Genomic DNA, 14550 nt, shown 5'->3' on the forward strand with positions numbered 1-14550 from the left:
ATAGATGTGAGAGAGGTAAGAGAGTGTGCTAGAAATAGGAATGAATTGCGAGCGATTGTGACGCAGTTCCGGTAGGCCCTGCTGCTTCCTCCGGTGCCTTGGATGACCGCGGAGGTAGCAGCTGTAGGGGATTCAGCGTTATAAAGCTTCATCTGTGGTGGATAACGGGGGAGGGTGGGCTGTGGCACCCTAGTATTACCAGCCGAACTCGGTCGAGTCCCTTGTCAGGCTGGGAGGAGCGTAGAGAGGAGAGGTGCCCTTTTTTTGTTTCATTTGTTTGATGTCAGCTACCCCCCCAAAATTGGGGGAAGTGCCTTGGTATATATGTTTATATGTATATACAGATACATATACATATATATATATATATATATATATATATATAGGTATATATATATATATATATATTTATATATATAGGCTATACAGTATATAATGTATATATATATTTATATATATATATATATATATATATATATATAATGTATATATATATATATATATATATATATATATATATATATATGTATATGTATATATATGTATATATATATATATATATATATTTATATATACATGTATATATACATATATATATATATATATATATATATATATATATATATATATATATTTGTGTGTGTGTGTGTCAAGTTCTGTTGACCCATTTTATTGTAATAATTCTGACTAAAGTTTTATCGATTGCTACCATTTGCATGATTATTTAATAAAAGAAAAATTTTAGGAGATGGAAAGATTAAATTTTTCCAGTCTCCAGGATTCTGCATTAAATGAGACTTTAGTGTTTTATTTGTGTAATAAAAATCATAACATCATAAATTAATGTTTTTATTTGATTCGATTATAGGAGTACACAGTCGACCTTTACCTTCACCAGCGCTGGTTAGAAGTGCGCTTCCTCAACAACACTCTGACACGTCCTCTTGACCTTAGTGACCCCATATTGGTCAAAATGCTGTGGAAACCTGAGGTCTACTTCCCCAATGCCAAGGACTCCGATTTTCAGTATGTCACTGTCCCCAACGTCATGTTAAGGATTCATCCGGATGGCTCAATCCTGTACATATTGAGGTAATTGATTGGTCTCTCTAAAAATTTATGGTTCTCTCCCAGTCGTATGGAAGCTATCCTTGACTGTTTTCTGGCATATTAACTGCTGATTCCTATCACAAATATGGAAGAGAAAAATTAGATGAGGAATATTGTATCTTGTAAATTAATTCCAGCAAGATTTTACGATGAGCACGTTCAACTAGATGCTTTAGAATGGGTCGTAAAATACTACTAGTTGCTTTTCTAGGATAAAGGGTATTCTTGGTAAATCCTGAAGTCAAGCATACATGAATAGCTGAAAAATGCTAGTCGATTGGAAAGGTTTTATTTCAAAATAGGAAGAAAATTTATTTGGAGAAGTAGAGTCACTATACACTGGTATTCTTAGGATATAAATTCTCAAAATGAACGTGTACTTATATTCTATGTATACAATTTCCTGAACAGTTAACATTTTTTATTCACAGATTAAAACTGACGTTCTCGTGTATGATGGATCTGTCTCGCTATCCCTTGGACAAGCAAACTTGCTACATTCAACTTGCCAGCTGTAGGTATTAAACTTATAAATTCAAGATAGGGCTAATCACTAGTTGAGTTATGTTTAAGGAAAGTTTTCATTGTTCGGTTAAAGAAGTAGTGAACTCATATTGCTCTTTTATTCTCAGTTGAGTATTTCACCCTTAATCGAAGATTTCAGTTAATGAAATGCTAGATCGAATTACATGCAAAAAAATTATGCAAAGAGTATAGAATTTTGCATATGTATATATATATATATATATATATATATATATATATATATATATATATATAATTAACTACTAATAAACAAATAACTGAATATAGGTATAGCATTTCATCAATCACTCAGATATCTACTACCGTTTATGTTATATAAATACTTTATAAAATTATTGATCACTTCAAAAGAAATATTTGTTTGCTTCAGACATTGATCAGTTTGAGTTTTCTCAACCTTTACCATGGCTTTAATTAATTTTGTTGGATAGAAAGATATTCCCTGTTGTTAAGAAAACTTAAGCTAGACAAATCAAAAGAATATTCATCAAGCTAAGAGCTTTGGCATTGAAATAGAAAAATTGATGGACCCATCAGGAAAGAAATAGCAAACAAACAAAAATTGAATACTATTTCATAATCGAGCTTTTATAACATTGAAAAGCGTTGACCTTCAGAGGGGGAAAACGAATATTTTAAGAAAATTAATTGTTGCAGAGAGAGAGAGAGAGAGAGAGAGAGAGAGAGAGAGAGAGAGAGAGAGAGAGAGAGAGAGAGAGAGAGAGAGAGAATTTAAAACAATACTAAAGGGTTTTATCATTGTCTTTATTTTTTTTTTTACTAAATTTGACTTCCCTTCCAGTTGATACTTGCTCCCAAACCATCGCTTTGATTGTGTTTCACGATGGCTGCTGCTTATTTGACATATGACTCTCTCTCTCTCTCTCTCTCTCTCTCTCTCTCTCTCTCTCTCTCTCTCTCTCTCTCTCTCTCGCGTGCTTTCGGTAAAGCTAGGCTGACACCTGCACGACTTTTGGCCTCGATTTTGCCGTGGCAAGTCGTGCCATTTTGGGGCACGAACTGGGAAGCTCCCGCACTGTTCACGACTAGTTCACGCATAGTTCACGATGAGTTCACGAAAGCATGGCCATCAGTGGCATGACAAGTTCACGCATAGTTTAGGCATTTCTCGCATTGGCACGACGAGTTTGCGCAATTCGGACGGTGTCGTGCCGACTTGGGCATGCCATATAAAAAGGGGGCCTCCCTAACCCCTGGTCATCTTTGGATTGGCTCTGGCTTTCAAGTGGATCCTGCTGTGTCTCCGGGATAACATCGACGCTTGATATGGATGACTGAGGGGAATGATCACTCTTAGTGGTGTCTGCCTCTGGCCTGTCGGCTTCTGGCCTTCTCTGCTTTACTCTTCCTCGTGTCTGCTTGGTTTTAGGCATGTTGTCTCTGTGATATATGTTGTCTCTTCGCTGGCGATCTATGGAATGGCGAGCAGTGTCCAGGAAGCCACACGTCACTAATGGTCAACCAGTTGTGAATGGACACTAGTTGATGTTGAGAATCAAGAAAGGAAATGGGTCCAGCACTGTCATCTGCTTGTAAAGTGTGCTGGGATCCGGAAAGCGCTACTTTTCTGGTTGCAACCCTTTCAAATTAGTAAATTTAAGAAAATATGTAAATAAAAAATTGTATTAATTTATTTATTATTGATTCATTTATATGTTCAATAATTTACTTATTTTATCAATAGACCATTTTCTGTCATTGGAGGTGGTTGCCATTTCAACCCTTCCAGTTAATCACTCCCCTCGATATTGCGCGCCTGCTCAATAGGCCCAGGCATATTCTCAGTCTTTTCTCCTCCTCCAAAGATTCCCAAATTGTACAGCATTTTCACCAACTCATCCTTGTTTATTTTTCGTTGTATCTACATTTCTTACCATCCCTCCATTCTTTGCTCTATATTTTCATCCACAGGCTGTTCATGTCAACATTAATTTATTTCTTATATTTAGGTTCTACATTTGATTCTATAAAAGGAAAGTAGATTCAATAAGTCCTGTTTGTATTCATTTTTTGTCTGCATAAGACACATATTTTCTCTTTTTTCAGATCTACAATCCTTCCCTTACCTATTCAGCAATGCTGTCCTATCATCCCACTATTATATTACAATAATGTATTTCCAAATACCTTTCTGAATCACCTTTTAAAATTTTCTGTCATTTTTACCTATTTGATAATTTCCTCTCATAGCATTCTTCTTACACTTTTCACTCAGTTAATTGGGATAGGAGATAGCAGCAATTTTTAAAGGAGTCGTGCAAATGATGATACGAACATAAAATTTTACACATTTTTTCTTCAAGTGATAATAATCAAATCTGGCTGATTGGCCAATTAGAAATCCAAGAAGTCCACCTAATCAGTCGTCTGAAGTTTATGTTTTGCTTAGAAGTATTTGTAGATGTCCGATCTGAATGATCTAAATATGAATTCCTATGTTTTCAATCCTATTGAAGGAGATTCTAATGGTTGTAAAGAAAAATAACACATTTTTTCAATATTTTTTTGTTTACAAAGGAGAGTGACATAATTTTCAAGCTATTACGTTTTTCCAAGATGGCCATCAGAGTGCCCATTTTTTATTTTGTAAGCTGTGCTCCGCAATGTACAAAACATAGCGCTGACTGTAGGCACTTGTATCCTCCTTTGCAGAATTTCTTACAGAAGCACTTATCAGTTCCCGACAGGTTGCTGCAATAAAGGGTGATGTTGCTCAACACATCTACCATGTTTCTCCTTTCTGTAGCAGCAGGACTGCTCGGGATTGAAGATGGATGCTTAACCCCAGATAAATCCAGCGTGATAGGCTGCATGCTCTGAGTGTTCTCCGAGGCGGCCTGTATTGGTACATTTAGGTTGTTTGGCCTCTGCTTGTAGACAAAGAGATCTAGTATTTCTTCTTCCACACTAGCAGCTGCACTTGATAACGAATCAATTTTGGATGCTGGCTCAGATTAGTAAATGTTTCAGAAACACAATCAAATATGTTCCTAGTCTCCCATGCAGATTTCTTCCCTTTCCCATGAAAGGTAGACATGACATCACATCCAGTGAACACATGGAAGTATGGGATCCTTCTAGCTTCCTCAAACCCTATTGCAGAAACTACCATATGGACTGGACTCCACCGAATTTTGGCTCCTTGGCCAAGTGCAATCCACATTTTCTTAAGACTTATTTTCCTGTAAGAATGGCAGCGCAGATATTGTGTCACTGGGTTTAATGATAATAGTTTCTCTTCCATCAGTCGTTGCATCCCTGGCATATACAAATATCTGAATGTCAGCTTCCTCATGACAACATGGGGACACAGCATCCAGAGACTTATATGTGTTACTAATGGCATCTTCTCATTTTGTAGTGATGGCAGTGCTTGTTGTCTCTGCATCACATATATTTTCCTCAATGAAGTGGAACAGCATGTCCCCTTTTTGACGTAATCACAAGTTTCAGACTTGACTTCTAGTATCACTACATACACTTTTGGAATTATGTCTTCTTTAGCATAGTCTTAAAATTTCTTTGAAATATATGGAGGTAAGACAGAGATAAATACTGATCCATCAATGATGTTGCATCTGCCTTTGGTTCCCTGTCTGGGATGTTCACTTGCACTTTGATAATTTCAACCAGCTGTAATTTCTTACATTTATGTAGTTCGTCACTATTACTGAGAGATGCAGTATGTGACTGATTTTCATGTTCAAAGACTTCTTGTAAGTCACAAACAGTCGTGAGAGTAACTTGACAGGAATTTCTCTTTAGAAATTATCTCTTCCTATTCTGGTGTGAAGAAAAAAGTGGTGTTTTTCTTGATTGAATAATAGAAAGAACTGTCTCCTTAATAATCTAGCTCTTCCATGAATGATTTGAACTGCTCTTTGTCCTCCCAATGATGTGTAGCTACCATTGCAGCTAGAGTTGGGTCTTTAATGTTCTTCGTATCTAGCACCAGCAAGTTGACTGATTCTTCTTGAAATGGGTTGGCCATCTCCTGCATCACTGTTGCGAGGAATTTCACCTTTTCAAAGAAAGATTTCTGGGCACTCAGTGTCCCTGAGTCGAGTAAAATGAACATCAGGGGATTCAACACCGAGCTATTCCAGCCTCTGATTGTAAAGCATGGTCAAGTCGGCAAGCTTAAAAATTAGTGGATGTGTACTGACACTGGCATTTTTCATTTCACTAATGTAATTGACTAGTTCTGAAAAAACAATTGGATATGTTTCTTTGCAATGCTCCTGTAATTTCTCTTGCTCCTGCACCTATAAGTAAGCTCATTCTCGGATATACAATGCTACCAAGCAAGCAGGATGATATTTAAGTTCTCGTGCTATGACAGCTCCTGCAATTAGTTTGTCAAGGAGTTTCTTATCACCAAGTGTTACTGAACATCCGTTTATTCTCTTATTCACTTCCATGCTTCTCCTATCTCCCCCACTTCCTTGTTCTCGCAAACAAAACCATCTTGTGTTTTAGTTTCGTGAACCTTTTGTTGGATCTTCTAACCCCTCATCACTGCTACCTGCAGAGTTTTATCTTTTTTAAGCTCTGTTGAATTTCATATTGATGGATAGAAGCCTGCAACTCTCTTGATATAGTGTCATCTGTTGTTTCAAGGTTTTTTCTGTTCCATCACCTTCGTTAAGTCTTGCTGGGACTGACTTGATTGACACTGCATTCAGTGAGTGAAACAGAGGTATAATCTTTGCTAAGTTCATATATCCATCAATCTCTGTTTTAGCACGATTGGTCTGGGGGAAGTTTGATTTTTCTTAACCTCCCGACATAGTCAACACTTGGTCCAATTAGTGTTCCACGATTTTCCTGTAAAACTAATGTCCATGGTCATTATGACGTTCAGGACAAGGGTTTATCCTTTTACCACTTTGTACATGTATAATAGACACTTTCCTGTATGGGATACAAGTATGTTCTTGCACCATGCCCTAGTCCAATCGCTCATCCAGTGTCATAAGTCCCATACAATATGTACACCATCCAGATCATTATAACTCTGTTATCCTTGATTCGGCTCTCCTACATTGGCATGTCCTGTCCTTTCAGGCGCGACTGCCTAACTGATTTGGGGCTAGTTAGTCATCATTTGGGATACTAGAAGGTTGATGCAGTATAATGTAAACATACATTTCATATTTAGGTGACACTGAACCACATGCTGAGTTTCCTTACAGTGATTGTCACCAAAAATACCTTGGTAGTGCCTGACAATCACTCCTTCAAGAACTTCATTAACTTTCCTCTCTCGAAAGTTTTGGAGCTATACATACTCCATCACATGGAGAGACCTTCTATGTGCTACCCTCATCTAGTTCAACCAGTGAGCCAACGAGGTATACCACGGGTGTGCAATGATAAAGTTAGGGAGAAAAATATGTGTGTGTGCTTTACACAGTATAATCTTGAACCATACGTATCTGTACTGTATAAACGTTAATTCTTGGGGAAAATGTGTCAGTATGCTTTATAAACGTTAAAATCTTCTTCAGTAGCCTTGAAAACATAGGAATTCATATTTAGACCATGCAACTCGGACAACTGCAAATACTTCTAGTCAAAACGTCAATTAAGAGCGCCTAATTGGGCAGCCATCATAGATTTTCAATTGGCACGATTGAAGAGCAAGTGTGGCAAATTTTATGCTTATGTCATCATTTGCATGATTTTTCTGTTATCTCCTACACTAATTGCATAACGATCTCTGATCACCACCTCCTCTAGACTGCTTAGATACTCGCTATAGTTCTCTAGTATTCTGGCAGTCCTATTCTTTTGCTTAATCAATACCTTATGGCACATTACCTCTTTCAGATATACTAAATAGTGCCATTGTGTGTTGATTACTTTATGTAAAGATACATATAGTATACCGTGTACCTTCTTCTTTATATATGTAGAGTACACTTAGATTCAAAAGTCCGCCGACACTCAAGGGAAATCATTTGTCAGAGGTCTCTAGTGTTACCATGACAAAACAAAGAAAGAGTTGGTCTTCTTACTACATTCAAGGAAATGGGCGGAGCCTTGTCCAACCGCAGTGAACTCTTTAAAATATTACAAATCGAGTTGCCATATTTCATACTGTGGTATCATTTGTCTCTCGAGTATTCACTACAAATACACAAAGCACACACACACACACACACACACACACACACATATATATATATATATATATATATATATATATATATATGTATATATATGTGTGTATATATATATATATATATATATATATATATATATATATATATATATATATGATTATTTTTACTATTCTTTTGAGGAGCCTAGTAGACCCTTTCCAATGGATGGGTAGGTGGCGGGGAGTAGGTAAGGGTTGGGATTACTCCTCCCCCGGGCAGTCCGTCACTGAAGAATTTGAGGAAATAAGGAAGTCATTTGTATTTTAGAGGTTGTGGAGAGAGGTTGAAAAATTCTTGATACAACTTGTAAAATATTGTATCATTGCCTCAATCTAATTTGGTAACCGTTAATGTTCTAGAAAATATTGCTAACCTAATTCATTATTAGTTCATTTGTAGTAGCTAGTAGCAACAGAATAAATAGCCGTTGTTGTTCTAAGGTTGACTAGTAACGAAAGTTAACTATTAACTTTGCATAATGAATAATCTGTGATGGAAACAGTAAATAGTGATGACTGCATAACACTTTGAATACAATCAGAATTTAGTTTATTGAATCGAAAAGGAGTTGTATTGCGGTAAAAGAGACCACTATTACATTCTAGCAAAACCTTTGAGAAATTTACTTTATAGATAAATCATATAGAAAAGTCTTGTCCTCAGAACGACATAATTTTCTGAGAATTTGTAATGAAAGTAAGATATACTAATTTGCCCATAATATACTCTCTAATTTTCCAAAACAATATAAGCGCAGGTGGCATGAGCACAAAATGATTTCCTACACTAACACCTTGGATGTAAGTTATCAGTGATTATGTAATTACTAGTAGCTTTATCTTCATAAAATTACGTAGCTTGATCGCGCTGACTTCTAATAATCGTGATTCAAACAGGCGTAAGTCTCCATGATCAAGTTCCTATTTGTGTTTCTTTCATTCATTTATTAAACATCCTCAGTATTTTTAAGATAAATGACCTTCTTCGCCGGTATACGCCTTATGCCGTCAATTTTAGTTCCTAGTTTCTCACTATCCCTCCAGAAAAGAAATCTCTCCTGAGCGGTAGCAAAAAAAAACCTTCACTTGACCATTCCAACCTGGAACCTTTCGAAATTTGTGTGAATCCAAGACGAGATATTCCGTAGTTGGATTAAATAATAAAGCATTTTCAGCACTATTTCACTCACATTTTTTATACAATTTCAATCACATTCCTTTATAATTGTTCCAGTTATCGAGAATATCTTGGTTGATTTTAAAACATACGGGCAAATTATCCCACAGAGCACTTTCGTAATGACCATATTAACCGGAAAACTTGTGGTATGTGGAGGATGTACCAACCGTGTGTCACACAATTGTACATAATTCCTTTTGTATATATTATGCTTGTATCTTCGCTCTTCCCCCACACTAAAACGAACATGAAAATTCATGTCTGCTTTTCTCCTCTGTAACATTGTCAATATTTGATCATGAAAATTCTTGTTGCTTTGAGATTTTGTATATAAAGGAGAGTGTTCTTTAATAAACAACTCAGTTGATTGTATCCTGCCTTTGAGTCATAACCTCTCTCTCGGCACCATCACATTGGTGACCTCGGAAGTCGACTCGCTCCCACTGCCTTCCACCCCGACCTCCCTCGCCCCTCCATCGTTGGTACTATGACGGACTCTACTACAGCAGTTGGCGCTGCGGCCGCCCCATTGAAACTTTCACCGTTCGCCAGCGGAGAGGCATTTGCTTGGTTTCAGCGCGCAGAAGTCCAGTTTCGCATCAACGGCGTGACTCGCTCAACCACCAAAGCAGATTATGTTCTCGCGGCGATACCCGAGGACACCTTCCCGGAAATATCCGACTGGCTTTGTGAACAAGGAGACACGCCAATAGCGTATGACGCCCTCAAAACATACCTTCTGCAGCAGTACTCGCCATCGCCAGCCGCCCGTGTAGCAAAGCTTTTTCAGCTCTCGCAACAACCGTTGGGGGACCAAAGGGCTTCGCTTGCCCTCAGGGAAATGACCAGTATCGCTCGCCTTCAACCTGCCGCAGACGGCTCTCCTCGTGAGGTGAACCTACTTCGTGCCCTTTGGATACGCCGTTTACCCGGACCTATACGCGCTGCCATACCCGATGTCGATAGTTTATCCATAAAGGACTTGATGACCAAAGCCGACGCCCTTATGGACAGCCACTTCAAGACCTCCATCAACGCCTCTACCCCTGACGAAGAGGATGCCTATTCAACCTCAATTGAAGCTGACATGAATGCCGTAGGACATACACGCCCACACCGTGACGTGCCGAAGCCGAGACAAAGCCACCCACCATCCACCAATCGCTCGTGCCCCAACCAACGACTTCTACAGCCACTTACTACCTCCCATCCGCCGCAGTTTTGCTACTACCACTTCAGATTCGGGGCAACTGCGAAGAAATGTGCCAAGGATTGTCAGTGGCCAAAAAACGTGTAAGTAGGCCATCGCTCGTGGCGGTGGCCTCCCGTGTTTCTAATCTTTTCTTTTTACAGGATGCAGGAATGGCCGTGCGATTTTTGGTAGACACGGGTGCTTGTCGTTCTCTTTTGCCAAGGAAACTCTTCAAGGCACGATATAGTCTGTCTACATCTGCCAATGTACGCTTGGTAGCTGCCAACGGATCTGCGATACCCACCTACGGCTACGAGAACCTCACATTATCGTTCGGAAACGGTAAATTCAATTGGAAGTTTCTCGTTGCTGACGTCACATTGCCAATCCTCGGTGCGGATTTCCTCTCTCATTTCCACCTTCTGGTCGATGTCGCCCACCGACGATTGATCAACGCAGACTCGTACTTGTCGACACCTCTTCAACCCGCCCCCTCTAACCTCGCTCTCCACATTAGCGCACCCACGGATGCCTACGCCCACCTCCTCACGTCGTACCCGGAAGTTTTCCGTCCAGAACTTCGCCAAACGCCCACGGTTCCTGCCAAGCACGGTATTTATCACCATATCGAGACGACGGGACCCCCAGTCTTCGCAAAATTCAGATGTCTGGCACCGGAACGATTGGCAGCCGCCAAACAGACGTTCACCGCAATGGAGGAAATGGGCCTTTGCCAAAAAGCCTCCAGCCCATGGTCGTCACCCTTACACATCGTTCTGAAAAAAGACGGCTCCCTCCGTCCGTGCGGGGATTACAGGCGCCCGAACATGCAAACAGAACCGGATCACTACCCCCTCCCAAACATTGCCGACGTGACCTCGTACCTGCACAAAGCAAAGGTTTTCTCTACGCTCGATCTCCTGAAGGGGTATTATCAGGTGCCTATGAATCCAGAAGACATCCCCAAGACCGCCATCACCACTCCGTTTGGTACATACACCTTCAATTACTCCTGTTTTGGCCTTCGTAATGCTGGGGCCACGTTTCAACGTCTCATGGATGGCATCTTAGGGGACCTCCCTTTCTGTGTATGTTATGTGGACGACATACTTGTGTTCTCTTCCTCAAAAGAGGAACACCTCCGTCACCTGCGCATCGTGCTCGATTGCCTGCAACAAAATGGCCTTGTAGTCCGGTACGACAAGTGTACCTTTGGCGCTAACGAAGTGTCATTCTTAGGGCACCGCATCACTCCTGAAGGTGTCCACCCCCTCCCTGAGAAGGTAGCAGCAGTTCAGAACTTCCCCGTGCCCTCGACCGTCAAAGCTCTGCAGGAATTCTTGGGCATGATCAACTATTATCAACGTTTTCTGCCAGCCATTGCCGCCACTCTTGCTCCCCTCTACGACTCCCTCAAGGGCAAGCCGAAAGACCTGAAGTGGGGTCCCATTCAAGATGCAGCCTTCTGCAATGCAAAGAAGGCCCTATAAACTGCTGCGGCTCTCACTTTTCCTATCCCACATGCCCCTCTCCTTCTCTCCACCGATGCCAGCGACGTCGCTATTGGTTCAGTACTCGAGCAGGTGGTCAACGGCTGTCCGTCACTTTCGCCATTTCTTAGAAGGTACGCCCTTCGTCATTCGCACAGACCACATGCCTCTGGTGCACGCCTTTACTCGACAGTCTGATGCCTGGTCCGCCCGGCAACGCCGACATCTCTCCGCCGTGGCTGAATACAATTGCACCCTTCAATATGTCCCTGGGAAAATGAATCCCGTTGCCGATGCCCTGTCAAGAAACACGTTGGCTGCCGTTCAACTGGGATTGGATTATAACGCCCTGGCTAAAGCCCAACGACAGGATCCAGAGTATCAAGCATGTAGGACATCCTGCACGTCTCTCCGTTGGAAAGACTTTCCCCTCGAAGACTCCAACACCACCCTCCTCTGTGACGTCAGTACTGGCAGACCGCGACCTTGGATTCCTGCTCCCATGCGCCGACAGGTGTTTGATTTTATTAACGGCCTTTCACATCCCTCGTGCCGTTCTACTGCACAGCTGCTGAAGGCAAAGTTCATTTGGCACGGCATTTCTAAGGATGCTAAGGATTGGGTCCGCACCTGTACTTCTTGCCAAACTTCCAAAGTACATCGACACACGGATTCAGGAGTGGGCACCTTTCCTCAACCTTCACGTTGACGTTGTAGGCCCCCTACCCACATCACAAGGACATCGTTACCTATTTACCATCATCGACCGCTCCACCCGTTGGTCTGAAGCCATTCCCATGGAAACTGCAACGTCCGCCTCATGTACATCTGCCTTACTCTCTGGATGGATTGCAAGATTTGGTATCCCTGAACATATTACTTCTGACAGGGGAACCACTTTCACCTCTCAATTGTGGACATCATTAGCGAATCTCCTGGGCATCACCCTACATCAGACAACGGCCTACAACCCCGCTGCCAATGGAATGGTTGAACGTTTTCATCGCACCCTCAAAGCAGCTTTGATGTCCCGCTGCAAGGATTCCAACTGGTTTACTCAGCTTCCCTGGGTCCTCCTGGGACTAAGGACCACTCCTAAAGACGCCCTCGACGTCTCGGCAGCTGAAATGGTGTATGGCGACCCTTTGGTCGTCCCTGCCGAATTTTTTCCTTCCACAACCTCCTCCGACGATCTCCAGCGCATACGTCACGTCGTGGGAAAATTTACTCCGTGCCGCCAGACTTACAAGCCCCCAGCAAAGCATCACATACCAACAGACTTGCACTCTGCAATGCACGTCTTCCTACGCAACGACACTACCAAGCCACCACTAACGCCCCCTTACACGGGCCCTTTCCTTGTGATCCGACACAGTCCGAAAGCATTCCTACTAAACATTCGTGGCAAAGAAGACTGGGTCTCCATTGATCGTCTAAAACCTGCTTATCTCCTGCCAGATGACCCGCCTACAGTTCGCCTCTCTAGATCAGGACGCCCTATTTAACTTGTACAGTATGTCATTTTTAGGGAGGGAGCCATGTACCAACCGTGTGTCACACAATTGTACATAATTCCTTTTGTATATATTATGCTTGTATCTTCGCTCTTCCCCCGCACTAAAACGAACATGAAAATTCATGTCTGCTTTTTTCCTCTGTAACATTGTCAATATTTGAACATGAAAATTCTTGTTGCTTTGAGATTTTGTATTTAAAGGAGAGTCTTCTTTAATAAACAACTCAGTTGATTGCATCCTGCCTTTGAGTCATAACCTCTCTCTCGGTACCGTCACAAGGACTACAGAACATAATGATCTATAGTAACTAAAACTAAGTTTTTAGAAGCATAATACAATAATTTTTATTGGAATCATTGCAATATCAAACGTGACCAATTACTACATTCACTACTGTAATCTCTCTCTCTCTCTCTCTCTCTCTCTGTGAATGTTCTCAAGGATCGTATAACTCATTTATGGCGTTTTTATGAATATTTTACAGCATTGAGCCATAAATGAAACTGGAACAAGACTAATGTCAGATCTCCGAACAATCTAATGTAGCTGTTAATGGAAGGAATTGTTAAGTTGTGCCACTCCATTAATTTCTACATGCTTTTACAGATTCTATATATATGTATATATATATATATACATACATATATATATATATATATATATATATATATATATATATATATATATATATATATATATATATGTGTGTGTATATGTATATATATATATATATATATATATATATATATGCGTGTGTGTGTGTGTTTTGTGTATTTATATTGGATAGTCAAGATGTCAAATGATACCACAGCATTAAATATGTCAACAAGATTTGTAATATTTTCCAGCGTTCGCTGAGATTGGACAAGTCTCCGCCTATTTCCTAAGAAGTAGTAAGAAATGCAACTCTTTATTTGTTTTGTCATGGTAACACTAGAGACCTCTGCCGAGCGATTCTCCCTGAGTGTCGGCGGACTTTTGAATCTAAGTGTACATTCCAGCAGAAAGATTTTATCGTACTGTCTTCGTTTATTTTCAGTTGTGAAAACGACAAGAGAACTAGAACTAGAATGGTATAACGACCCTTTGAAGATGTACAAGAATCTAAAGCTTCCTCAATTTCAAATCAAAGGCCTGAGAGCCGAAACGTGCACACAGTCTTTCCATATAGGTAAGTGGATCTATTTAGTACATAGATATTAATGCAGCGTAAGTTCATTGTAAAATTAGGAAGGGATTAAGAGTTTTTATCATTTTTAAACGTAAGATAACTCCATTCAATCCTTCTGAATAGTGTGTAATCGGTCATTAATGTAGCGATTGTGTTG

At 40.5% G+C, this 14550-nt stretch overlaps 1 protein-coding gene across 2 annotated transcripts in view; it reads left to right on the forward strand.

Annotated features, from left to right (window-relative positions):
* Window positions 1-14550, forward strand: part of LOC137622218 (glycine receptor subunit alpha-4-like) — a 300662-nt gene that overhangs the window by 198873 nt on the left and 87239 nt on the right. For both annotated transcript variants that reach the window (XM_068352710.1, XM_068352702.1), the window contains 3 exons: window positions 869-1092; window positions 1542-1624; window positions 14262-14393. In XM_068352710.1, the coding sequence (XP_068208811.1) occupies window positions 869-1092; window positions 1542-1624; window positions 14262-14393 (439 nt within the window). The remainder of the gene's footprint in view (window positions 1-868; window positions 1093-1541; window positions 1625-14261; window positions 14394-14550) is intronic.

The sequence above is a fragment of the Palaemon carinicauda genome, chromosome 2, assembly GCF_036898095.1.
Source record: "Palaemon carinicauda isolate YSFRI2023 chromosome 2, ASM3689809v2, whole genome shotgun sequence".
Classification (NCBI taxonomy): Eukaryota; Metazoa; Arthropoda; class Malacostraca; order Decapoda; family Palaemonidae; genus Palaemon; species Palaemon carinicauda.